The 25,593-nt window shown below is 37.9% G+C and overlaps 1 protein-coding gene across 1 annotated transcript; it reads right to left on the bottom strand.

Moving 5' to 3' along the window:
- Positions 1-24,088: 24,088 nt before the first annotated feature.
- Positions 24,089-24,913, bottom strand: LOC131642125 (protein translation factor SUI1 homolog 2-like). The gene is made up of 2 exons (XM_058912409.1): positions 24,760-24,913; positions 24,089-24,585 (listed from the first exon to the last, which is right to left on the bottom strand). Exon 2 carries the CDS (start codon positions 24,537-24,539, stop codon positions 24,201-24,203), a length of 339 nt encoding a protein of 112 aa, XP_058768392.1. The 5' UTR covers positions 24,540-24,585; positions 24,760-24,913; the 3' UTR covers positions 24,089-24,200.
- Positions 24,914-25,593: the final 680 nt, after the last annotated feature.

Below are 25,593 nucleotides of genomic sequence, written 5' to 3'. Positions count from 1 at the left end.
CTTTCGTTACAAAGCAAATCATGGTTTCACACATTGAGAAAGAATTAAGGAAGAGCATGATGAATAACCTTGGCTCTCTAGGAGAACTCGTTTGAACTAGTTGACGTTGGTCAGAAAGAGAAGACAATGTCTGACGGGATGTCAGGACATTATACCAGACATGTTTGCTGGATGACTAACAAAAGAGTTTTTTTGATAATATGATCACACACGTGTCAAATGAGTGCAGAGAGGTAAGTTAAGTGTACATGTGCATGCATTGAGACTATTTCCTTTTCAGCTGAAATAGTCAAAATCTAGAAAATGTATTCAAAGCCACGTTGAACAAGTGTACATTGAATGGATGAGATTTTCCTCAAGAATAACGTTTCAGTTTGACCAAGAACGTTGAAGCATTCAAGGATAGTTAATATCAAAGAACGAATCCAGCTATTTATAGAGATCTCTTCTCTCTACTATCATCTTGTGAGTGCTCGTTCTCATATTCAACATGGGCTTTGTTTGTGTATGGGTGAGTTGTGTTTGCGTTTGGTTATGTGAGGGCTTTCTTTGTCAATTTTTGGCCAAAAAGGGGGAGAAATGATTAACTCGAATGAGTCTGGAACTGGGCTTCTCAATTGCTGAACAGATATGTTAAAGAGGGAGCAGTCGTGTCCTATGTGTGGTCTGGAAGAAAATGCATTTGTGACTTGTGATCTGAGTTATGAACACAGTTGTGACTTGTATTCTGAGTTACCCAGGGTAGTAGGGGGATACTTCTTAAGTTTCCTCTCGTGATCTAGGTCGACTGGTGGCTGCTGATCAAGAGAGGCTTAGCATATTCTCTTATGCCACCATTGGTCTTATGTGAGAAGAATTGGTTCTTGGGTTAAGGGGGAGTGTAATTCATCTTCTTCCCCGTGTACATCTAATGACCTCTGGACCGTCTCTCATTGATCCTGAGGTTTCTGTTCTTTGGTGTTAAGGTTCCAGCGGCAGTGGAGCTGATTCAGAATGCTGGATTGAAGGTGTTGTGCAAGATGTCCTAACATCTTAACTGAAGACTGAATCCATCCACAATTGTTGAAGTCTACTGCACAGTTGCTGAGATCTACTGCTGCTAGTAGATGTGGTTTCTTTATTACCTGCTAAGTTGTAATTTGTAATTTATTTAGTTATTTGTTTTAGCCAAAATTTGCCAAAGGGGGAGATTGTAAGTTCTCTAACTTTAGGATTGACATTAATTTTAGTAAAACAAATAAAGCAGGTTTAGTAGATAGGCTGAATTTACTTCGTAACAGGAACAGGTTGAGCAAGAAGTCCTATCTCATGTTAAGAGATGTTGTATTGAGATGTCTCAACATCTGGAATGACATGTCATATGAGATGTCCTATATAACAGCATACAACATCGTTCCTGAACCAAAGTGGATCAGTTAAATCTGTTATGATTCAACAATCACATATATATTCAGATATATGATGCAATCATATAAGGCGCTATATGTTTAATGTAACGCCCCTTACTAACCCCGCGGCAATTTTAAAACAATTATTCAGAGTACATGAAATAAGGGTGCCACAATTCATAATAAATAAACATCATTCAGTCATGTCATGCATTCACTGAGGTAATCATCATAACTTAAAACGTTTCATGTTAACACAGCGGAAATTTATCAAAAATGGACTAAGTTTAACATCTTTAAAACTTATCCTTCAAAACATCAAAAACATAACTAGAGTCATAATCATAAACTCTAAACAATCACGTCCCCAGTGTTACAACTATCAGAGCATGACACCTGACGCTAACTAAGACACTGACTCATGAGCTAATCCTCACCGAGTCGAACAGCCGCTATCCTCAATCTGAAAATGACAACATGTAAGGGTGAGTCTCATAATAATTAACAAATGTTATAAGGTTATAAAGCAATAACACATCACAGTTGCATCATTCACTCAATTGTTTCATAAACAGACATTCACAACAAGTCAAACCACAATCAACACATCATCAACATTTACAACACTGGAATGCATCCAATCATGTTATAAATTATGCATATGTATGAACTGACACTATGCATGTGGTACCAACATCATCAAATGGGAATAACCCATGACCGATCCAACATCGTCCAAGATACGGCCCTGCCAGCACAGATTCCACACAATGGGAATCATGCCCTTCACTGATCCAACACACCCTTATGAATACAGTATCATCAATGCACATGAATGAATGCAACATATACAACATACTTATACCATCATCATCATCAATCGTTAACATCATCATCATCATTCAAGTATGTTCATATATATTAACATCATTCAATCACAATTCCATCATCATCATATACAAAACATACACGTATTTGCACCAATCATCATATTCAATAAGAATAGCATACATGTATTTTCATCATTCTAAAAAACCATTCAATCATCATCATATAGATTATCCTACAAGGTTCGTTTAGCTCGAAACGGCGCATCAAACGGACCAACAGTTAAAAAGTTATGCATCTTTGAACTTTCAAAAATATCTCAAAAACCAACAGCACACGGCGCCATCATCAGTTCGCGGCGCGAACTGAGCGTTCCAAGAATTCCTTGGCTCTCTGCCAAGTTGTTCGCGGCGCAAACATCTACACGCGGCGCGAAGCGAGAAAAAGTTACGCCTTCGCGGCGCGAACACAGGTACGCGGCGCGACCTGAGCGTATCACAACTTCCTGGCATTCTGCCCACCTGTTCGCGGCGCCAACCCTATGCACGCGGCGCCAACCGGCGATTTCAGAAACCCCAACCTGCAGAAAACAGCATTCTACACATTCCAAACTTACCCAATTCATACCAGTACGAACCTGGGGGAATAGAATGCACAAACAACACAAAATACATCTCATAATACACCAATTACACATCAATTGAGACCATAACAACGCAGACATCATAGATTCAAACATAGAGATCAAACATCATACAATTGACTCAATCCCTAAACCTAACATATGACTCAATCGACCCGAATTCCACATCTATTCAGTATTATCAACCCCTAACCCGATAATAGATGATAATTAGATAAGTCCCCCCTTACCTTAGCCAAATTCTTGAATTGGTTCCTCTTCCTCTTTGGTTCTCCTTCACGTTCTTCAGTTCCTCTTCTCACAGCTTCTGGTTTTCACGTTCTAATTTTTCCCTTCTCCTCTTGTTTTCCTTTATTTTATGAAAAACATAAAATTAGAAGTGGGCTCTTACACAATTACACCCCTACTTTACTAATTCCACCGCATGGCCCAATAACTTAACATTTTATTATTTTTCCACATAATTCAACAAAATGTTAATTTCCCATAATTAATTTAAAACATGATTAAATTAATTAAATAAGAATTTTCGGGATGTTACAACTCTCCCCCACTAAAGAGTTTTCGTCCTCGAAAACATACCTCAAGCAAATAGTTCCGGATAGGAATCTTTCATCTGGCTTTCCAACTCCCAGGTGACGTTTCCATCAGTTGGTCCTCCCCAAGCTACTCTGACTAAAGCTATTTCCTTGCCCCGCAATTGCTTCAGTCTTCTATCTTCAATCCTCACAGGTAACGTTTCAACCGTTAAGTTGTCTTTAACCTGCACATCATCCACTTGGATCACGTGGGACGGATCCGAAATGTATTTCCTCAATTGAGACACATGAAATACATCATGCAAGTTGGCAAGCATTGGCGGTAACGCAATACGATATGCCACTTCTCCCACTCTTTCTGAAATTTGGAATGGTCCAATAAAACGCGGAGTCAACTTCTTTGACTTTAAAGCTCGACCAATACCCGTCATAGGAGTAACCATCATAAACACATGATCTCCCTCTTAAAACTCAAGTGTCTTCCTCCTCTTATCATAATAACTTTTTGACGACTCTGAGAAGCTTTCATCTTCTCTTGAATCATCTTAATCTTCTCCGTAGTCTGTTGTACAATTTCTGGTCCAATCACAGCACTCTCACCAGCTCGTACCAACACAATGGAGTTCTACATCTCCTACCATACAATGCCTCAAACGGAGCCATACCTATACTCGAATGAAAACTGTTGTTGTAGGTAAATTCAATCAAAGGCAGATAACTATCCCAAGCACCTCCTTTTTCTAACACACAAGCACGTAACAAATCTTCTAACGACTGAATTGTCCTCTCAGTCTGTCCATCCGTCTGCGGATGATAAGCAGAACTCAGTCTCAGCTTAGTACCCAAAGCCTTCTGCAAACCTTCCCAGAATTTAGACGTAAATCTCGGATCTCTGTCTGACACGATACTCGAAGGAATACCATGTAGACTGACTATCCTCTCAATATATAAATAAGCCAGCTTTTCCATCGGGTAATCCATTCTTACCGGTATGAAATGTGCAGACTTCGTCAATCTGTCCACCACAACCCAGATAGCTTCACAATTCTTAACAGTTCTCGGAAAACCCGAAACAAAATCCATCGATATGCTATCCCATTTCCACTCAGGAATAAACATCGGTTGCATAAATCCAGATGGCTTCTGATGTTCAACCTTTGACTTCTGACAAGTCAAACAAGAATACACAAACTCAGCAATTTCTTTCTTCATTCCAGGCCACCAAAATAGCTTTCTCAAATCATGATACATCTTGGTAGCACCAGGATGAATACTTAATCCACTACGGTGTCCTTCTTCTAAAATATTTCTTCGGAGTTCAGCAACATCAGGAACACAAACTCTGTCTCCAAACCTCAGTATACCATTCTCGTCAACTCTGGATTCACCACTCTTGCCTTGGTTAATCAAAGTCAACTTGTCGACTAATTCGACATCAGCCTTCTGGCCCTCTCTAATCTCTTCAAGAATACCACTGGTCAGCTTCAGCATTCCCAACTTAACACTAGTAGGAGTACCTTCACATACCAAACTCAAGTCTCTGAATTGTTCAATCAAATCCAATTCTTTCACCATTAGCTTAGACATATGCAAAGTCTTCCTACTTAAAGCATCAGCAACTACGTTTGCCTTACCCGGATGGTAATTCAAACTAAAATCATAGTCTTTAAGGAATTCCAACCACCTTCTCTGCCTCATATTCAGTTCTTTCTGGTCAAAGAGGTATTTCAGACTCTTATGATCACTGAACACCTCAAATCTCGACCCATACAAATAATGTCGCCACAACATCAGGAAAAAAACCACCGCTGCCAACTCCAAATCATGAGTCGGATAATTCCTTTCATGCACTTTGAGTTGTCTCGACGCGTACGCGACCACTTGTTGGTTCTGCATCAGTACACCACCTAAACCCATCAACGAAGCATCACAATAAACCACAAATGATTCTGTCGGATTCGGCAAAATCAAAATAGGAGCACTAGTCAACCTCTTCTTCAGCTCTTGGAATCCTTCCTCGCATTTTACATCCCAAATAAAAGCCGGACCCTTTCTGGTTAATTTAGTTAACGGCAATGCTAACTTTGAAAATCCTTCAATGAACTTCCTATAATATCCTGCAAGACCAAGAAAACTACGAATCTCTGACACTGACTTCGGCGCTTCCCACTGAGATACAACCTCTATCTTAGTAGGATCGACAGCAATACCATTCTTAGAAATTACATGTCCAAGAAAACTGACCTCTTTTAACAAAAACTCACACTTCGACAGTTTGGCAAAAAGTTGTTTCTCTTTTAACAACTCCAACACAATTATGAGATGTTCTGCATGTTCTTCCTCACTCTTAGAATATATTAGGATATCATCTATAAACACCACTACGAACTTATCGAGATAAGGATGAAATATCCTATTCATATACTCCATAAATACACCAGGTGCGTTAGTAACTCCAAACGGCATTACCGAATGCTCATAATGTCCATACCTTGTTCTGAAAGCGGTCTTCTGAATATCATCGTCTTTCACACGAATCTGGTGATACCCAGACCTCAGATCAATTTTGCTAAACACACATGCTCCAACCAGTTGATCCATCAAATCATCAATCCTCGGCAAGGGATATCGATTCTTGATAGTAACCTTGTTCAGTTGACTGTAATCCACACACAACCTCATTGAACCCTCCTTCTTCTTCACTAGCAACACAGGTGCACCCCACGGAGAAACACTAGGACGAATGAACTTCTTCTCAAGTAATTCTTCCAACTGCTTCTTCAGTTCAGTCAACTCAGACGGTGACATATGATACGGTGCCATTGACACTGGGCTAGTTCCCAGAATTAAATCAATAGAAAACTCTACTTCTCTTTCCGGTGGTAATTCATTCACATCTTCTGGAAAAACTTCTGGAAATTCACACACCACTGGTAGTTCGCTACTTACTACTCTTTCCTTCGAATTTGTCAATGCAAATAACATAAACACTGTTGCACCATCCTTGATAGCTTCATCCACTTGTCTAGCCATCATCTCCAGATCATCAGAATGAACTTCTTCAGGAAAGATCACTGTCTTCGAAAAACAGTTGATGTGAACACGGTTAAATTCTAACCAGTTCATCCCCAGTATCACATCGAGTTGTTTCAACGGAAGGCACACTAAGTCCATCCCGAATTCCCTACCAAAAATATCAACCGGACAATTCAAGCATGCAAACGAAGTAGTTACTGAACCCGACGCTGGAGTATCAATAACCATACTTCCATTTATTTCAGATATTTCCAAATTCAACCTCTTAGCACAATCCAAAGAAATAAAAGAATGAGTTGCTCCAGTATCAATAATCGCAACTAAAGGTGTGCCATGAATAAAACACGTACCTTTAATTAGTCTATCCTCCGGAGTGGTTTCTGATCCAGACAAAGCAAAGACCTTCCCTCCAGCTTGGTTCTTCTTCGGTTTAGGACACTATGGGCTAATGTGACCCTCTTCACCACAATTGTAACAAGTCACAATCTTCTTCTTACAATCAGCGGCAACATGACCCACTTCTTCACACTTGAAGCACTTCTTCTGATTCAGCTTGCACTCGTTCCTACGGTGCCCGACCTCACCACAGTTATAGCACCTGACAAAAGCACTGGAGTCTCCCCCACTAGGCTTATTCCAACCACCAGTCTTTGGATTACCTCTACCATATGGCTTACCCTTATCCATAGGCTTCTTTCCTTTCCTGTCAACTAACTCGCGAGAGTGAGATGACTTCAGCTTGAGATTATCTTCCTCGAAGATCCTACTACAGTCCACCAAGTCTACAAATCTCCGGATTCTCTGATATCTGATACCCTGCTTAATCTCATAACGGAGACCGTTCTCGAACTTTATGCATTTCGAGAATTCACTAGCTTCATCGTTGTTGTAGTGAACGTAGTACTTCGCCAACTCAACGAACTTCGAAGCATACTCTGGTACTGTCATGCTACCTTGAACTAGTTCCAGAAATTCAATTTCCTTTCGACCTCTTACGTCTTCAGGAAAGTACCTTCTCAAAAATTCCCTCTTAAACACAGCCCAAGAAATAGCCACACCATCAGTTTCCAGTTCAGTCCTGGTAGTCATCCACCAGCCGTCAGCTTCTTCAGACAACATGTGAGTACAATACCTCACCTTCAGATCCTCAGCACAATCGATGACTTTGAAGATTCTCTCGATATCCTTAAGCCACTTCTGAGCACCTTCAGGATCATGCGTGCCCTTGAACAATGGAGGATTGTTCCTCTGAAAACTGTTCAGCTGCCTGTCAGCACCAATCGCAGCTCCATTGGCATTTCCTCCCAGCACACCAGCAATCATGCCCAGAGCCTCAGCGATAGCATCATCGTTTCTTCCTCCTCTTCCAGCCATTGTTCTGCTTAAATCACAACCAATTTAATCAGAACAGAAGTATCGACAGTTAACTCTTACTAGTCGCATACACAGGAAACAAACTGACACTAAGACTCTGGTCATAACGACCAACTATGCTCTGATACCACTATTGTAACGCCCCTTACTAACCCCGCGGCAATTTTAAAACAATTATTCAGAGTACATGAAATAAGGGTGCCACAATTCATAATAAATAAACATCATTCAGTCATGTCATGCATTCACTGAGGTAATCATCATAACTTAAAACGTTTCATGTTAACACAGCGGAAATTTATCAAAAACGAACTAAGTTTAACATCTTTAAAACTTATCCTTCAAAACATCAAAAACATAACTAGAGTCATAATCATAAACTCTAAACAATCGCGTCCCCGGTGTTACAACTATCAGAGCATGACACCTGACGCTAACTAAGACACTGACTCATGAGCTAATCCTCACCGAGTCGAACAGCCGCTATCCTCAATCTGAAAATGACAACATGTAAGGGTGAGTCTCATCATAATTAACAAATGTTATAAGGTTATAAAGCAATAACACATCACAGTTGCATCATTCACTCAATTGTTTCATAAACAGACATTCACAACAAGTCAAACCACAATCAACACATCATCAACATTTACAACACTGGAATGCATCCAATCATGTTATAAATTATGCATATGTATGAACTGACACTATGCATGTGGTACCAACATCATCAAATGGGAATAACCCATGACTGATCCAACATCGTCCAAGATACGGCCCTGCCAGCACAGATTCCACACAATGGGAATCATGCCCTTCACTGATCCAACACACCCTTATGGATACAGTATCATCAATGCACATGAATGAATGCAACATATACAGCATACTTATACCATTATCATCATCAATCGTCAACATCATCATCATCATTCAAGTATGTTCATATATATTAACATCATTCAATCACAATTCCATCATCATCATATACAAAACATACACGTATTTGCACCATGAATCATATTCAATAAGAATAGCATACATGTATTTTCATCATTCTAAAAAACCATTCAATCATCATCATATAAATTATCCTACAAGGTTCGTTTAGCTTGAAACGGCGCATCAAACGGACCAACAGTTAAAAAGTTATGCATCTTTGAACTTTCAAAAATATCTCAAAAACCAACAGCACGAGGCGCCATCATCAGTTCGCGGCGCGAACTGAGCGTTCCAAGAATTCCTTGGCTCTCTGCCAAGCTGTTCGTGGCGCAAACATCTACACGCGGCGCGAAGCGAGAAAAAGTTACGCCTTCGCGGCGCGAACACAGGTACGCGGCGCGACCTGAGCGTATCACAACTTCCTGGCATTCCGCCCACCTGTTCGCAGCGCCAACCCTATGCACGCGGTGCGAACCGGCGATTTCAGAAACCCCAACCTGCAGAAAACAGCATTCTACACGTTCCAAACTTACCCAATTCATACCAGTACGAACCTAGGGGAATAGAATGCACAAACAACACAAAATACATCTCATAATACACCAATTACACATCAATTGAGACCATAACAACGCAGACATCATAGATTCAAACATAGAGATCAAACATCATACAATTGACTCAATCCCTAAACCTAACATATGACTCAATCGACCCGAATTCCACATCTATTCAGTATTATCAACCCCTAACCCGATAATGAAGGATAGAAAAACACTTAGAAAGGGGGGGGGATTGAATAAGTGTGACTTTAAAACTTGAACGATAAAAATAAATTGCACAATTATTTTTATCCTGGTTCGCTGTTAACGAAGCTACTCCAGTCCACCCCCGCAGAGATGATTTACCTCAACTGAGGATTTAATCCACTAATCGCACGGATTACAATGGTTTTCCACTTAGCCGCAACTAAGTCTTCCAGAGTCTTCTGATCACAACTTGATCACTCCAGGAACAACTGCTTAGTTCACTCCTAAGACTTTTCTAGAGTCTACTGATCAACACGATCACTCTAGGCTTAGTTCACTCCTAAGACTTTTTGCTCAGCCAACTGCTAAGAATTTCTCTAGAGTCTACTGATCAACACGATCACTCTAGGCTTAGTTCACTCCTAAGACTTTCTGCTCAGCCAACTGCCAAGACTTCCTGCTCAGCCAACTGCCAAGACTTCCTAGAGTATACTGATCAACCGATCACTCTAGTTCCTTACAACTTAATGTAATCAATTCTAAGAGTTTACAAATGCTTCTTAAAAGCGATAACCACAACTGTGATATTTCTCTTACAGTTTAAGCTTAATCTCACTAAGATATTACAACAGCAATGTAGTGAGTTGATGAAGATTCTGAGCTTTGATTGAACAGCGTTTCAGCAAGTTAATTTGAATTGTCTTTGTTCAGGATCGTTAACCTTGCTTCTCATCAGAACTTCATATTTATAGGCGTTGAGAAGATGACCGTTGAATGCATTTAATGCTTTGCGTGTTCCGTACAGCTTTGCATTTAATGTTATACGCTTTTGTCAACTACCTCGAGCCTTGTTCACGCTGTGTCTACTGACGTAGCCTTTAGTAGCTTTAACGTTCCTTTTGTCAGTCAGCGTAGTCTGCCACGTGTACTTCCTTCTGATCTGATGTTTATGAATACGACGTTTGAATATCATCAGAGTCAAACAGCTTGGTGCACAGCATCTTCTGATCTTCTGACCTTGAAGTGCTTCTGAGCATGATACCATCTTCTGATCTTCAGTGCTTCTGATCTCATGTTCTTCTGATGCTTCCATAGACCCATGTTCTGATTCTGCTTCGACCATCTTCTGATGTCTTGCCAGACCATGTTCTGATGTTGCATGTTGAACCATTTGAGACACAACTTCTGAGCGCTGAATTATGCGTACTCTTTATATATTTCCTGAAAGGGAAATTGCATTGGATTAGAGTACCATATTATCTTGAGCAAAATTCATATTATTGTTATCATCAAAACTAAGATAATTGATAAGAACAAATCTTGTTCTAACAATCTCCCCCTTTTTGATGATGACAAAAACATATATAAATGATATGAATTTGCGATCAGAAAGAGTAGACGGCAAAAGACAAATTACACAGCTATAGCATAAGCATATGAATATGTCTCCCCCTGAGATTAACAATCTCCCCCTGAGATAAATAATCTCCCCCTGAAATAAATACTCGAAGAACTTTAATAAAAGACTTCCCTGATTATTTCGGTAGAGACGATCATATAAGCTTTTGTCTTCAGAGAATTCATAGCTTCTGACTTCTGCTTCCATTGGACAGCTTCAGAACTTGAATTTCTTTAGATCCTTAGAACACTCACAGCTTCTGACTTCTGCTTCCATTCAGGACAGCTTCAGAACTTGAATTTCTTTGATCTTCAGAACATTCACAGCTTCTGATTTCTGCTTCCATTCAGGACAGCTTCAGAACTTGAGTTTTCTGGATCTTTTAGAACATTCACATCTTCTGATTTCTGCTTCCCTCGGATAGCTTCAGAACTTTGAATGTCTACCAACATCACTTCATGCTAGATTTGTATCAGAACATTGTTGAATGTACCAGAGCATCATCAGAGCATCTCTACATCCTGAAATGTTACAGAACAAAAACTAAACGACAAAAGTCAGCATGAACGAGTTAGAACATAAAACGTATGTTTGAACACATTATATGTATCAGAGCCATATAGGCTGAAATAATGTATCAGAGCAAATAATGTGTCAGAGCCATAACATTATATGTATCAGAGCAAATAGAATTTTGTCAAAACAGGATATACAATGATATTCAAATTCTATTATCAGTGCTTCTGATTCATTCTTTTTTCTTGCTTCTGATCTCTGAAGCTTGACAGCACTCACCTTGCTTCAGTTTCCATGGTTTTGCTTCTTGTTTTTTGCTTCTTGAAGATTTTCTTCACTTCTCTGTACCTGCAAAACACTTAAACCATATAGAACTTGCAGTTCTTGTTAGTAAATGTGTGGGAGCCTTTACCCAGCAACTGATAGATTTAATCAAATCATTTATCATTTATCTTCTCCCCCTTTTTGTCATAACATCAAAAAGAATATTTAAAAAGATTCAGATGCATAAGACAAATAGAAACACTGGAATGTGAAACAAAGAAACTTTTTTTTTTATTGATAATCAAAAAGGTGTACAAGATCGGAATGCAGGAAAACAGATGCAACAAGGAAGGGAAACAACAAAGACCAAAAGACTAAGATCCTAGCCTACGCAAAATCCGCGCCAGAACATCATGAATCCCGTCAGTGCTTGTAGCTTGCCTTGTCATGAAGGAACGAAACTCAGCATTGGCTGCTTCTTGCGCGTCCAAACGAGAAGCCAGCAAAGCTTGATTCTGATGAAGAGTTTCCAAGGTCTCCATCAGAGCTGATGTTTCACCAGAAGAAGAGGCACCAGTATTTCTGCCCAGAGGGACAGCAATCTCAGCAGGGTGATCTTCTGGAAGATCTTCAGCTTGTGCATCTCCCATTTCCTCATCCGAGTCTGACTCAGAAGGAGCCTTGGCATATTCTGGTTCAGGCAGCTCAGAAGTTCCATCTTCCAATGCTTGAAGAATAGCTGCAAGGTTTGTTGGAGGAGTAGGACCAGCAACTTCAGCACGATAAACCACTACTGGAAAGACCATGTGAGGTGCTTTTTCAGAAGGGTTCATTCTGAACCAGTTGAACAGCCACTGAAAATCTCCAGTCAGCACAGGAAACCAGAGCACAGAAGACCGGGGTTTCCACACCACGATATCTCTGCAGAGATTTTCTTCTTCCAACTCATCTGCAGGTATCTTATCTTCAAGAACGCTTCTGTTCCTGATGAGACAGTGGTGGCTGCTCTCACCAACTTCCAACCGGAGACCACGAACACCAGGAGCTTCAGACATAATCCTTCTCTGAGTGTCTGTAGCCTTATCCAGAAAATCCTGACGAAAGGTATTCCAGAGGTTGTTTGTAGCATACTCATCCAGATGATTAAGGTGAGCAGCACCTAGAATCTCCAACCAGCCATTTACATCAGCATGTAAAAGCTCCAGATATGTTTGAGTGGTAGGGGTTGGAGGGTTGACAGTGAACCTTGAGTCGGGAAGAACAACACTATAGGGATTAGGTGTTCTGGTGGGAAAAGGGTATGAGAGGGATGAAGAAATATCTGATGGAAGGGTTAAAGGAGAGGAGATATCAGATGGAGAAGAAGGTGGTTCCGAGAGGATGAATGAGGAGGAAGAGGTGGTGGAGGTCTTTGAGGAGGGAGGTGATTGACGGGAACCGTCAAAGGGTTGATACACTTTGAGAGGGTCATAGGAGATCCTAACTCTTTTAGGTTTGGTTTCTGGTTCAGCAGATGCCTTTCTCTTTTGTTTCCTATCATTGTCTTGATTCCCAGAGCTTGACGATGGATTCATGATGAACTTTCAGATATTGGAAACTGCTAGGGTTTATGATATGAAAAGAGAGAGAGATGAAAAAGAAACCGAATGCAGAGAGAGAGAGAGAAATATGAGAGGGAAAAGAAACGTTTGAAGAGTATAAAAAGAAAACTGAAGAGAGTAAATGATGAAAAGCATTTAATGTTACGTGACATGAGGAGAGATAATAATGACAAAAGACGTGATTTGCACAGTTACCTAAGTAGACGTCCCCTCAACTGCACGCACGCTTGTCCAGGAATGGTGAACACGTGTTTACCATCTGGATAGCCAGTTACAGCTGTTTTGCTTTTAGAAAGATTCTGAATCAACTTAGACACTGAAACGTTAGTAATAACTGAATCACAAATTCTAATTGATTTCTATCAGAACTTCAAAAAAAATTTTATATCAAAGGATACTCATACGTAAGAATTTCTCATCTTCTCATTCTGAGCTTGTTTCTGAAGACCCAATTTGTGCCAATTATATTGAATCCATCTGGTCTAGGAACAAGATCCCAAACATCATTCCTTGTAAACTGATTTAGTTCTTCTTGCATAGCAATTATCCAGTCTGGATCTTCTAGAGCATGATCAACAGAAGTTGGCTCGATCAAAGATACAAGACCTAATTGACAATCTGCATTGTTCTTAAGGAATGCTCTTGTTCTGATTGGATCATCCTTCTTTCCAAGAATGACATCTTCTGAATGACCAGAGATGAGTCTGGATGATCTTCTGACAGATGGTTCTTCAGATATTCTTAGATCCTCCAGAGAAGCTGATACTTGGTCTTCAGATTCTTTGCTTCTGAGAGGTTCTGCTTCTGATGCGTTGCTTCTTGGCTCAACAACTTCTGATAAGTCAATATCACAATCTGCAAAATTATCAAACTGCTTTGGTTTTTCAGAACCAAGCTTATCATCAAACCTGATATTGATTGATTCTTCTACAACCAATGTTTCAGTATTGTATACTCTGTAGCCTTTTGAGCGTTCAGAATATCCAAGAAGAAAACATTTTTGTGCTTTGGAATCAAACTTACCAAGATGATCTTTAGTGTTCAGAATAAAGCATACACATCCAAAAGGATGGAAATATGAAATGTTGGGCTTTCTATTCTTCCACAATTCATAGGGAGTCTTATTTAGAATAGGTCTGATAGAGATTCTATTCTGAATATAGCATGCAGTGTTTATTGCTTCTGCCCAGAAATGCTTAGCCATATTGGTTTCATTGATCATGGTTCTGGCCATTTCTTGCAGAGTCCTATTCTTTCGTTCTACAACCCCATTTTGCTGTGGAGTTCTAGGACAAGAGAAATCATGGGCAATACCATTTTCTTTGAAGAATTCTTCAAAGGATTTGTTCTCAAATTCACCACCATGATCACTTCTGACCTTTATGATTTTACACTCTTTTTCAGATTGAATCTGAATGCAGAAATCAAAGAACACTGAATGAGTCTCATCCTTGTGTTTTAAGAATTTTACCCATGTCCAGCGACTATAATCATCTACGATGACTAATCCATATTTCTTTCCTCTGACAGATGCTGTTTTGACTGGTCCAAACAGATCAATGTGCAAGAGTTCTAAAGGCCTTGAGGTAGAAACAACATTCTTAGACTTGAATGCAGGTTTGGAGAGCTTGCCCTTCTGACATGCTTCACAAAGAGCATCTGATTGGAATTTCAGATTAGGGAGTCCTCTGACCAGATTCAGTTTGTTAATCTGAGAAATCTTTCTCAAACTAGCATGACCTAATCTCCTGTGCCAGACCCACTGCTCTTCAGAAACAGACATAAGACAAGTCACCTTCTGACTCATAAGATCTTGCAGATCTGTCTTATAAATGTTGTTCTTCCTCTTGCCTGTAAATAGGATTGAGCCATCCTTCTGATTTACAGCCTTGCAAGACTCTTGATTAAAGATTATATCATAACCGTTGTCACTTAATTGACTGATAGATAAGAGGTTATGAGTTAATCCTTCTACAAGAAGTACATTAGAGATGGAAGGAGAGTTACCAGACTTTATAGTTCCAGAGCCAATTATCTTGCCCTTCTGATCTCCTCCGAACTTGACTTCTCCTCCAGACTTAAGCACCAGGTCTTGGAACATAGACCTTCTTCCTGTCATGTGTCGCGAGCATCCAGAGTCCAGGTACCATGACATGTTGTGCTTTGTCCTTCTTGCAGCCAAGGATATCTGCAATAGGAATAATCTTATCCTTAGGTACCCACATTTTCTTGGGTCCTTTCTTGTTAGATTTTCTCAAGTTCTGTTTGAACTTGGATTTAGCATTGTAAGCAATAGGAGGAACAGCATGATAATTCTTAATGTGAGTTTCATGATATTTCCTAGGTTGTGTCACATGCTTCTTAATGTGTGTAATGTGAAAACTTTGTGCATGTGAAGTGTGCCTAATATCATGTGAGTGGCCATACTTGAACTGATCATACAATGGCTTGTATGTGATTTTCATCTCATCAACAGGTTCAAGTTTGTATGGGGTTTCACCCTCAAAACCAATGCCAACTCTTTTGTTTCCAGATACGGCATATATCATAGAAGCTAGCTGACTTCTGCCAATACTTCTAGATAAGAACTTTCTGAAACTTAAATCATATTCTTTCAGAATATGGTTCAGACTGGGAGTGGATTTTTCTGAATCAGAAGGAGATCCAACATTATTGGATAATTTTAAAAGTTTTTCTTTTAATTCAGAATTCTCCAACTCAAGCTTCTTTGTTTCAAATTCAAATTGCTTTTTCAGCTTTTTGTATTTGAGACTGATCTGAGACTTGAGTTCCAGAAGTTCAGTTAGACCGGAAACTAACTCATCTCTAGTAAGTTCAGAAAATACCTCTTCAGAATCTGATTCTGATGTAGATTCTGATCCGTCATCTTCTGCCGCCATCAGCGCACAGTTGGCCTGCTCATCTTCTGAATCGTCTTCTGACTCATCCCAGGTTGCCATAAGACCTTTCTTCTTATGAAACTTTTTCTTGGGACTTTCCTTCTGAAGATTTGGACATTCATTCTTGTAGTGTCCAGGCTCATTGCATTCATAGCACATGACCTTCTTCTTGTCAAATCTTCTTTCATCAGAAGATTCTCCACGTTCAAATTTCCTTGAACTTCTGAAGCCTCTGAACTTCCTTTGCTTGGTCTTCCAGAGTTGATTTAGCCTTCTGGAAATCATGGACAGTTCATCTTCTTCTTCAGATTCTGATTCTTCAGGATCTTCTTCTTTGGCCTGAAAAGCGTTAGTGCATTTCTTGATATTAGATTTTAATGCAATAGATTTACCTTTCTTTTGAGGCTCATTTGCATCCAGCTCAATCTCATGGCTTCTCAAGGCACTGATCAGCTCTTCCAGAGAAACTTCATTCAGATTCTTTGCAATCTTGAATGCAGTCACCATAGGACCCCATCTTCTGGGTAAGCTTCTGATGATCTTCTTCACATGATCAGCCTTGGTGTATCCTTTGTCAAGAACTCTCAATCCAGCAGTAAGAGTTTGAAATCTTGAAAACATCTTTTCAATGTCTTCATCATCCTCCATCTTGAAGGCTTCATACTTCTGGATTAAGGCTAGAGCTTTTGTCTCCTTGACTTGAGCGTTTCCTTCATGAGTCATTTTCAAGGACTCATATATGTCATAGGCCGTTTCCCTGTTAGATATCTTCTCATACTCAGCATGAGAGATAGCATTCAGCAAAACAGTTCTACATTTATGATGATTCCTGAAAAGCTTCTTTTGATCATCATTCATTTCTTGCCTTGACAGCTTCACGCCTCTGGCATTTACTGGATGTTTGTAACCATCCATCAGAAGATCCCATAGATCACCATCTAGACCCAGAAAGTAACTTTCCAGTTTATCTTTCCAGTATTCAAAGTTTTCACCATCAAATACCGGCGGTCTAGTATAACCATTGTTACCGTTGTATTGCTCAGCAGAGCCAGATGTAGATGTAGTCTTTTCACTTTCATCAACCATCTTTTAAATGAAGCGTTTTTCTCTTCCTGAATCTTTTCTAAACACGGTTAAGTGCTTGCACCTTAGAACCGGCGCTCTGATACCAATTGAAGGATAGAAAAACACTTAGAAAGGGGGGGGGGGGATTGAATAAGTGTGACTTTAAAACTTGAACGATAAAAATAAATTGCACAATTATTTTTATCCTGGTTCGCTGTTAACGAAGCTACTCCAGTCCACCCCCGCAGAGATGATTTACCTCAACTGAGGATTTAATCCACTAATCGCACGGATTACAATGGTTTTCCACTTAGCCGCAACTAAGTCTTCCAGAGTCTTCTGATCACAACTTGATCACTCCAGGAACAACTGCTTAGTTCACTCCTAAGACTTTTCTAGAGTCTACTGATCAACACGATCACTCTAGGCTTAGTTCACTCCTAAGACTTTTTGCTCAGCCAACTGCTAAGACTTTCTCTAGAGTCTACTGATCAACACGATCACTCTAGGCTTAGTTCACTCCTAAGACTTTCTGCTCAGCCAACTGCCAAGACTTCCTGCTCAGCCAACTGCCAAGACTTCCTAGAGTATACTGATCAACCGATCACTCTAGTTCCTTACAACTTAATGTAATCAATTCTAAGAGTTTACAAATGCTTCTTAAAAGCGATAACCACAACTGTGATATTTCTCTTACAGTTTAAGCTTAATCTCACTAAGATATTACAACAGCAATGTAGTGAGTTGATGAAGATTCTGAGCTTTGATTGAACAGCGTTTCAGCAAGTTAATTTGAATTGTCTTTGTTCAGGATCATTAACCTTGCTTCTCATCAGAACTTCATATTTATAGGCGTTGAGAAGATGACCGTTGAATGCATTTAATGCTTTGCGTGTTCCGTACAGCTTTGCATTTAATGTTATACGCTTTTGTCAACTACCTCGAGCCTTGTTCACGCTGTGTCTACTGACGTAGCCTTTAGTAGCTTTAACGTTCCTTTTGTCAGTCAGCGTAGTCTGCCACGTGTACTTCCTTCTGATCTGATGTTTATGAATACGACGTTTGAATATCATCAGAGTCAAACAGCTTGGTGCACAGCATCTTCTGATCTTCTGACCTTGAAGTGCTTCTGAGCGTGATACCATCTTCTGATCTTCAGTGCTTCTGATCTCATGTTCTTCTGATGCTTCCATAGACCCATGTTCTGATTCTGCTTCGACCATCTTCTGATGTCTTGCCAGACCATGTTCTGATGTTGCATGCTGAACCATTTGAGACACAACTTCTGAGCGCTGAATTATGCGTACTCTTTATATATTTCCTGAAAGGGAAATTGCATTGGATTAGAGTACCATATTATCTTGAGCAAAATTCATATTATTGTTATCATCAAAACTAAGATAATTGATAAGAACAAATCTTGTTCTAACAGATAATAGATGATAATCAGATAAGTCCCCCCTTACCTTAGCCAAATTCTTGAATTGGTTCCTGTTCCTCTTTGATTCTCCTTCACGTTCTTCAGTTCCTCTTCTCACAGCTTCTGGTTTTCACGTTCTAATTTTTCCCTTCTCCTCTTGTTTTCCTTTATTTTATGAAAAACATAAAATTAGAAGTGGGCTCTTACACAATTACACCCCCACTTTACTAATTCCACCGCATGGCCCAATAACTTAACATTTTATTATTTTTCCACATAATTCAACAAAATGTTAATTTCCCATAATTAATTTAAAACTTGATTAAATTAATTAAATAAGAATTTTCGGGATGTTACATTTAACATGTTAAAAGATTCAATCAGAATATTTAAAGAATATGTAATTTCTAAATAAAGAGATTATTTAGTAAACAAATGATTAAAGACCTTTCTTGTAGCAGAAGTAATTGCTGATTTGTAATAGCTTATGAAGTTGTGATTAGAAGCCCAAATTCAGTTGGGTACATGATATAAATATAAGGATTTGTAACCTATATAAAAACAACTCAAGATGTAGATGTCTATGATTTGTCAAGGTGAATCTCCTAGGCTGTGGAAAGATCACCATGTTTCTTCTCGAAGCTGTGAAGCAAGAAAAGTGATGTCCACCTTGAAGCCTGTAGGCAAGAGGTGTATTGTTCTTGGAGGAAGCTTTGAAGCAACTCTAAGTTATTGTTCTTAGTCAAGATTCTTGGCTAGGTATTGTCATGGAAGTGAGTCTTCTGCGATTGTTTGATACTGTAGGGTATCACTGTTTGTGTTTGAAGGGATTTGAGGGGGGCCTCATATCTAAGTGAGTCTTAGGTAGAAGTATTGCATTGGGTAGTGATTAAGTGAGAAGTTGTAAACCGAAGGTTGTTTAGCTTCGAATTGATACTATTGATAATGAACTTCAGACCTGGCTTGGTAGCCCCCAGAGTAGGAGAGTTGCTCCGAAGTGGGTTAATAATCACTTGTGTTCTTTAACTTTCACTATTGCGTGAAAATTGTTTATATCTTGCCTGTGTACTTCATGACAGACCGGATGTCTCGACATCCTATAGGACATCTGGGTGCGCTACACCAGAATTTCATTAACCACTTGAAGAACATCTTGATAGCCAAACAATACCTTCATTTTTTTTGCACCATTTATCATAGTTATTCGAATCAAGGGTTGGAATTAGTGGGAACTCAACCATTGGAGACGGTAGTCATCTTTGCAGTGGATTATGGATCAAAACCAAGGCTCTTGATGTCAAATGTTGGAACATATACAAACTATGTTGGTGAGTCAGTGGAGAAAAGTGATAACTGAAAAAGAGTGTTAATGAGTAAATGTGGATAATCATGCAGTAGAATAAAAAGGATAGATTTTACTCATTATGGTGACAAATAAAGATGTCAAAATGGACTATCCAGCCCTAAACAGAATCGCCCTGACGACCCTTGGAGGTTTTAGAGCTGGGCCTATGTAATATGGACTCGAGAATTACTACCCAGCCCTAGATGGGCTTAGGGCTACCCGGACCTAAACGGACATTTTTATATAAAAAATTAAAATAAAAACTTCATAATATTTATCATAAATAAAATTAAAAATAATATTATTTTAATTATAACATTTTTAAGTATTATATTATCTCTTATAAATACTATAACGTGTTTCTAAATATATGTCTAAACGTTATAAAATAATACCTGAATATTTAACATAAGAGAAAAAACTAATATAATACCCCCTCTGTCTCATTATAAGTGTCTTATTTAAGCTTAAGAAAATGATTAGATACGTTGATTTTAATGATAAAAATAATATCATTTATTAAAATACCTTTATATATTATAGGTAGTGGATTAGTTGAAAAACGTGAAAGTTACTAAATAGGGGTATAGTAATGAGAGAGATTAATAAATGTTTTATTAATATTCTAAAGAGACATTTATTTTGAGACATAGAAAAAATGCAAATGACACTTATTATAAGACGTTGTAAGTATAATGAAAGAATGTTGATTATATTAATGTAAAATTAAAAGAGAAAGATTGAATAGAACAAAGATAAATTTTAGTGAGGTGGAAAAAGTCAATGTGCTATTTTGAAGTAAAAAAAATATAACTATTAATATATATTTTAACATTTATAATTATGCGGATCTAATGGATTATCCACGATTCATATGCCCTAGCCGTATGAGTAGCAAATTTTTTAGGACTGAATTAGAAAAACCCTAAAATTATGGACTCTAATTTTAAAAAAATTGAAATATTTTGTGGGGTTTCAATGTCAACTGATTTTCAAACAAATTATGAATATAAATCAGAAACTAGCGAATAGGTTGTTTTAGTTTATTACAATTAGGTTCCATGATCTTTACTTGTTCTTAAGAGGAAAAAAAAACATATGTTATGAATGAGATAATTCATGAGCTAGATGGCGAGGGAAGTGGAACTTTTGAAGAGCTGAACAATATATGTAATCAAACTGAACCCAACATTTTCAATTTTCTCAAAATCAAATCTAACTTATTGATTTGGTTTTTTTAAGTACTTATTATGAGACTTTGAGGGAAGTCTACTCTTAAGACTCAAGCTTTTACCACTAAGTCCCACACACACATTTATTTTGTGTTATTCATTTTTAGTTTCGGCTTTCACCACTAAGTCCCACTCACACACTTATTTTGTGTTATTCATTTTTAATTTCGGTTTCGATTCGGTTATAATTTCGATTCAGTTCGATTGCAGTTTTGTTTCAATTTTTTTTAACCAAGAAATATTAATTCAAAAAACCATTACAAACAAGGCAATCCAAAGGATTCAACCATCAACCTATAAACCTATACCATTAAATTTGCAATATGCAATCTAATTTTCCTATTTCTCCACCCTCTATACACAATGCTATCAACAATTCTTTCCATTGTATTGTTCTTATACATATCATTGTTAAACACTATAGAGTTCCTATACAACCAGATTTCATGTATTGTTTCAGTAGCTACCATTTTAAGTATCATAGCTCTCCACCCTTTTCCTTTAGTTCTTGCCAAGATCAACTGCAACTCATGGTTCCAGCCCTGTGGAGTGTGGCATAAACCTAACCAATTCAAAATCCCTTGCCAGATTTCTGCAGTTTTAGGACAAGAGAAGAAGAGGTGATTAGCACTATCTTCCTCCATACCACATAAACTACACACAGTGTTCCCAATAATGCCTAAACGATACAACCTGTCTTTTGTTGGGAGGTGACCATGACAAAGCATCCACATAGTTACACAAGCCTTAGGACGAGCCAAGTTGTGCATCAACAGGTAATACCACTGAATAGTGTTAGTGTCCTCCATCAAACAATTATACACTCTTCTCATTAAGAACTTTCCAACTGCATTCATTTGGTTCCAAAGCTGACTGAGATCATCCACCAGCACCTTGCTTTTTACTATTTTCTTGACAATCCAAGTCCAGTTTTGCCTTATATCCACATTTATCACATCCTTACCTTTCAGATATACTTTGTGAATCCATTGAATCCACAAATTATCACTCTTCTTGCGGATATTCCATAAGCATTTTAGAAGGGTAACTTTGTTCCATATTGTTAAATTCATAAGGCCCAGTCCACCTTGCTTAATAGGGCTGCAAACTTTGCTCCGTGCCACAAGGTTTTTCCTACTCATGTCAGTTTTCCCTGTCCACACAAAAATGCGACAAATAGTGTCAATCCTTTTAATCACAGCCTTTGGGAGGGGGAAGTTTAACATCTAGTACTGAGTAATCGCACCTATGACACTCTTGATCAATTGGATTCTTCCTGCATAGCTTAATAGTTTGGAAGACCAATGTCTAATCCTAGCAGTTATCTTATCAATAAGAGGAAGGTAATGAATGATACCTAACCTCCTACTATTAAGAGGAACACTCAGGTACTTGACTGGAAAACTGCCTTCATCGAACCCTGTTGCACATTTTATTCTCTTCTTGCTATCTTCATCAACACTGCCATATAATACTTTACATTTTCTAGGATTAAAAATAAGGCCTGTAGAATCAGAAAACTTGTTAAAAGCACTCATCAACAGTTCAATAGAGATCACATCACCCCTGCAGAAAAGGAGGATATCATCTGCAAATGCAAGATTAGTCAAAGACTTCCACATTTTGCATGATGCTTAAAATCACGGTTTTTCTGCATCTTCATCATACATTTGTTAAGATATTCTATCATAATCACAAAGAGAAGAGGTGAAACAGGGTAAGCCTAATCCTTCTTTTAGCCTGCTCAGGATCAATAAGCTTGCCATTTACTTTGAAGATGTAAGAAACAGTGGTAACCAGATTCATAAACCATTTGATAAAAGTACTAGGGAATCCCATCTCCTTTATAATACTCTCCAATGCTCCCCAATGCACCATGTCATAAGACTTTTGAAGGTTTATTTGGAGCATACATCGAAGTGTGCCATTCTTCCTATCATAACCCTTAATGAGCTCATAAGCAAGGTGGATGTGATTATGGATATCCTGCCCAACAACAAAAGCTGCCTGATTTTTACTAATAACAGTTGTCAAAACATTCCTCAGCTAACATTTAAAATTACAATTCCTCAGCTAACATTTAAAATTTTGGAAATGAGTTTTAGGAACACTGTGCATCCTTATAGGTCTAAAGTCCTTAATGCTCTTAGCACTATCAGTTTTTTATTAAAAAATCAATTACAATTTTGTTTCAATTTTACCGTTTATTAAAAAAAATTAAACTATTTTGTTTTAGGTTTTGGTTCGGTTAGAATTTCTGTTTTGGTTCAATTCAATTCAGTTTTGATACTTTACCGTTTATTGAAAAATCGATTACAGTTTTGTTTCAATTTTACCGTTTATTAAAAAATCGAACCGTTAAACTATTTTGTTTTAGGTTTTGGTTCGGTATAATTACGGTTTTAGTTCAATTCAATTCAACTTCAATGCATTTTGGTTCGAAGGTCCAGTTCATAGTTTATTTTGAACGGCCCTAATTTCCCCACTAATCGGATGATAAAAACTTAAATTCATTGCTGGTTTAGGAGTAACTTTTGGCTTGTAATTTTGGTTCTTTTTACCGGTTATAGAGCAGTTTTTGTTTGTAATTCTGATTATTTTTACTGGTTATAGAAGCAACTTTAGTTAGTTTTGGAAGTCTGAGAATTTTTCGGCTGATTCTGGACAGCAACCAATGTGTTTGGAAGTCTGAGAATTGTGCTTTTGGTTTGCAATGGCATAACTTATCCTGATTTTTAATTAAATTATTTCTTAAAACCAAATCATAAAGTTTTATTATATTTGAAGTGCCTTGCATACATATAAATTCATCCACAAAATCCATAGACTCAAACTATAAAACAAAACTATAATCAAACCACACCTATTATTTAAATAACAGCAATCAAACTAAAACAAATCAAAAGACACTCCAACTTCAGCAGCTTCAAATACCCCAATCTATAAAAACCCAAACCCTTCAAAAACCATGAATCTTAATCTGATCCTTCCTCACAAGCCCAACCTGAACCAAAAACTGTGAAACCTTCTTCCTCTGATCACCTTGAAGTTGAATAACTTTACCAAGCTCCTTATCCTGTACAACATTCCCGTTGCAGCAGAACTCTTTCTTGAGATCCTTCAGAATCTTCTCGTAGCTGAACTCTTTCTTTAGTCCTTGAACAGTTGTTAGGCTCTTTTTTCCATTCCTTTGTTGAATTCGTATATGAACATACTCTTTCGCTCCAGGAGCGTCTGATTCTATCGCTTCGGAAAATGGATCATATGAAGTTGGGACCTGGATTTCTAACGCAACCATGTACTTTTCTTGATGGAAACTTTACAACACCGAACAAAGATAACAACTGCAAGGAAACAAACAACACCAATCAGCACAAACTTTTCTTAGAAAGATACGTAAAAATTCATCGCGATCTTAAATACAAAATTGAAAAAATTTAACAAAACCCTAAAATAAATTAGAGTGATTACATGAATCAAAAATCACGAAGAAAATCGAAAAGGAAAAAGAAACTAACCCGTGAGAAAAGGCTTCGAGAGACTTCAGAAAATTTATTTGAGAAATATTGAGGAATGAATGGAAGTGTTTGGGGTTTATATAGAGTGAGGTTGAGGCGGTGCTTTGGGCCACTAGTTTATGAACGGTTGAGATTGGGTTGAGAGAGACACGTGGAAGGTGATTAGAGGGGGTTTGGGAATTTGATTAACCGTGTTTGGGTGGAAAGATAAAGAGGATCGTATTCTATTTTAATTTTGGATTATTTTTAAGAGAAGTTTGTAGTTGTTTATTATTGGTGGATGAAAAGAAGGTGCGAGAACGCGTGAGCTGTACGCTGACGGTGAAAGGTGAAACGTGAAAGCTGTTTTCTTAAGCAACCTGTTGATGTTGATAGTTGCATTGCATTCGTCCAAATCCAAACAATAACTTAAAGAGTATAGAATATGTTTGGATGGAGTATTTTAATAAGAAAAAATAATTTTTTTAGGAAATTAAAATAATTTGACTAAAATTTATTATTTAGATAAAAAAAAAATGTAGAATTGTTAAAATAATTTAAATTTATGAAATATTTTAATCAAGTTAAATTTAAAGAATTTCAAATGACACCAAAAAGTAAAGAATTTGAAATTGCTTCATAATTTGAGTGTTAAATTGTTTCTTATAAATTTTTCTAAATTTGCAAAATAGTCCAATATTTATTAAAATTATAAATTTATCCCTAAAATTATAAATTTATCCCAAAATTTTTCATAAAATTGCAACTAAGTCCCTAATAATTTTACAAATTTACAAAATGGTCCCTTAAAATTTTCAAAAATTACAAATTAGTCCCTATTTTTTATATTTCAAA

The sequence above is a fragment of the Vicia villosa genome, unplaced genomic scaffold (genome assembly GCF_029867415.1).
Source record: "Vicia villosa cultivar HV-30 ecotype Madison, WI unplaced genomic scaffold, Vvil1.0 ctg.004531F_1_1, whole genome shotgun sequence".
In the NCBI taxonomy this organism is placed as follows: domain Eukaryota; kingdom Viridiplantae; phylum Streptophyta; class Magnoliopsida; order Fabales; family Fabaceae; genus Vicia; species Vicia villosa.
The sequence above is the reverse complement of the archived record's forward strand: the minus strand, read 5'-3'. Positions and strand labels throughout refer to the sequence as shown.

Coding starts and splice junctions, on each gene's coding strand:
- LOC131642125 (XM_058912409.1), bottom strand. CDS start 24,539: ATGGTTGCGTTAGAAATCCAGGTCCCAACTTCATATGATCCATTTTCC.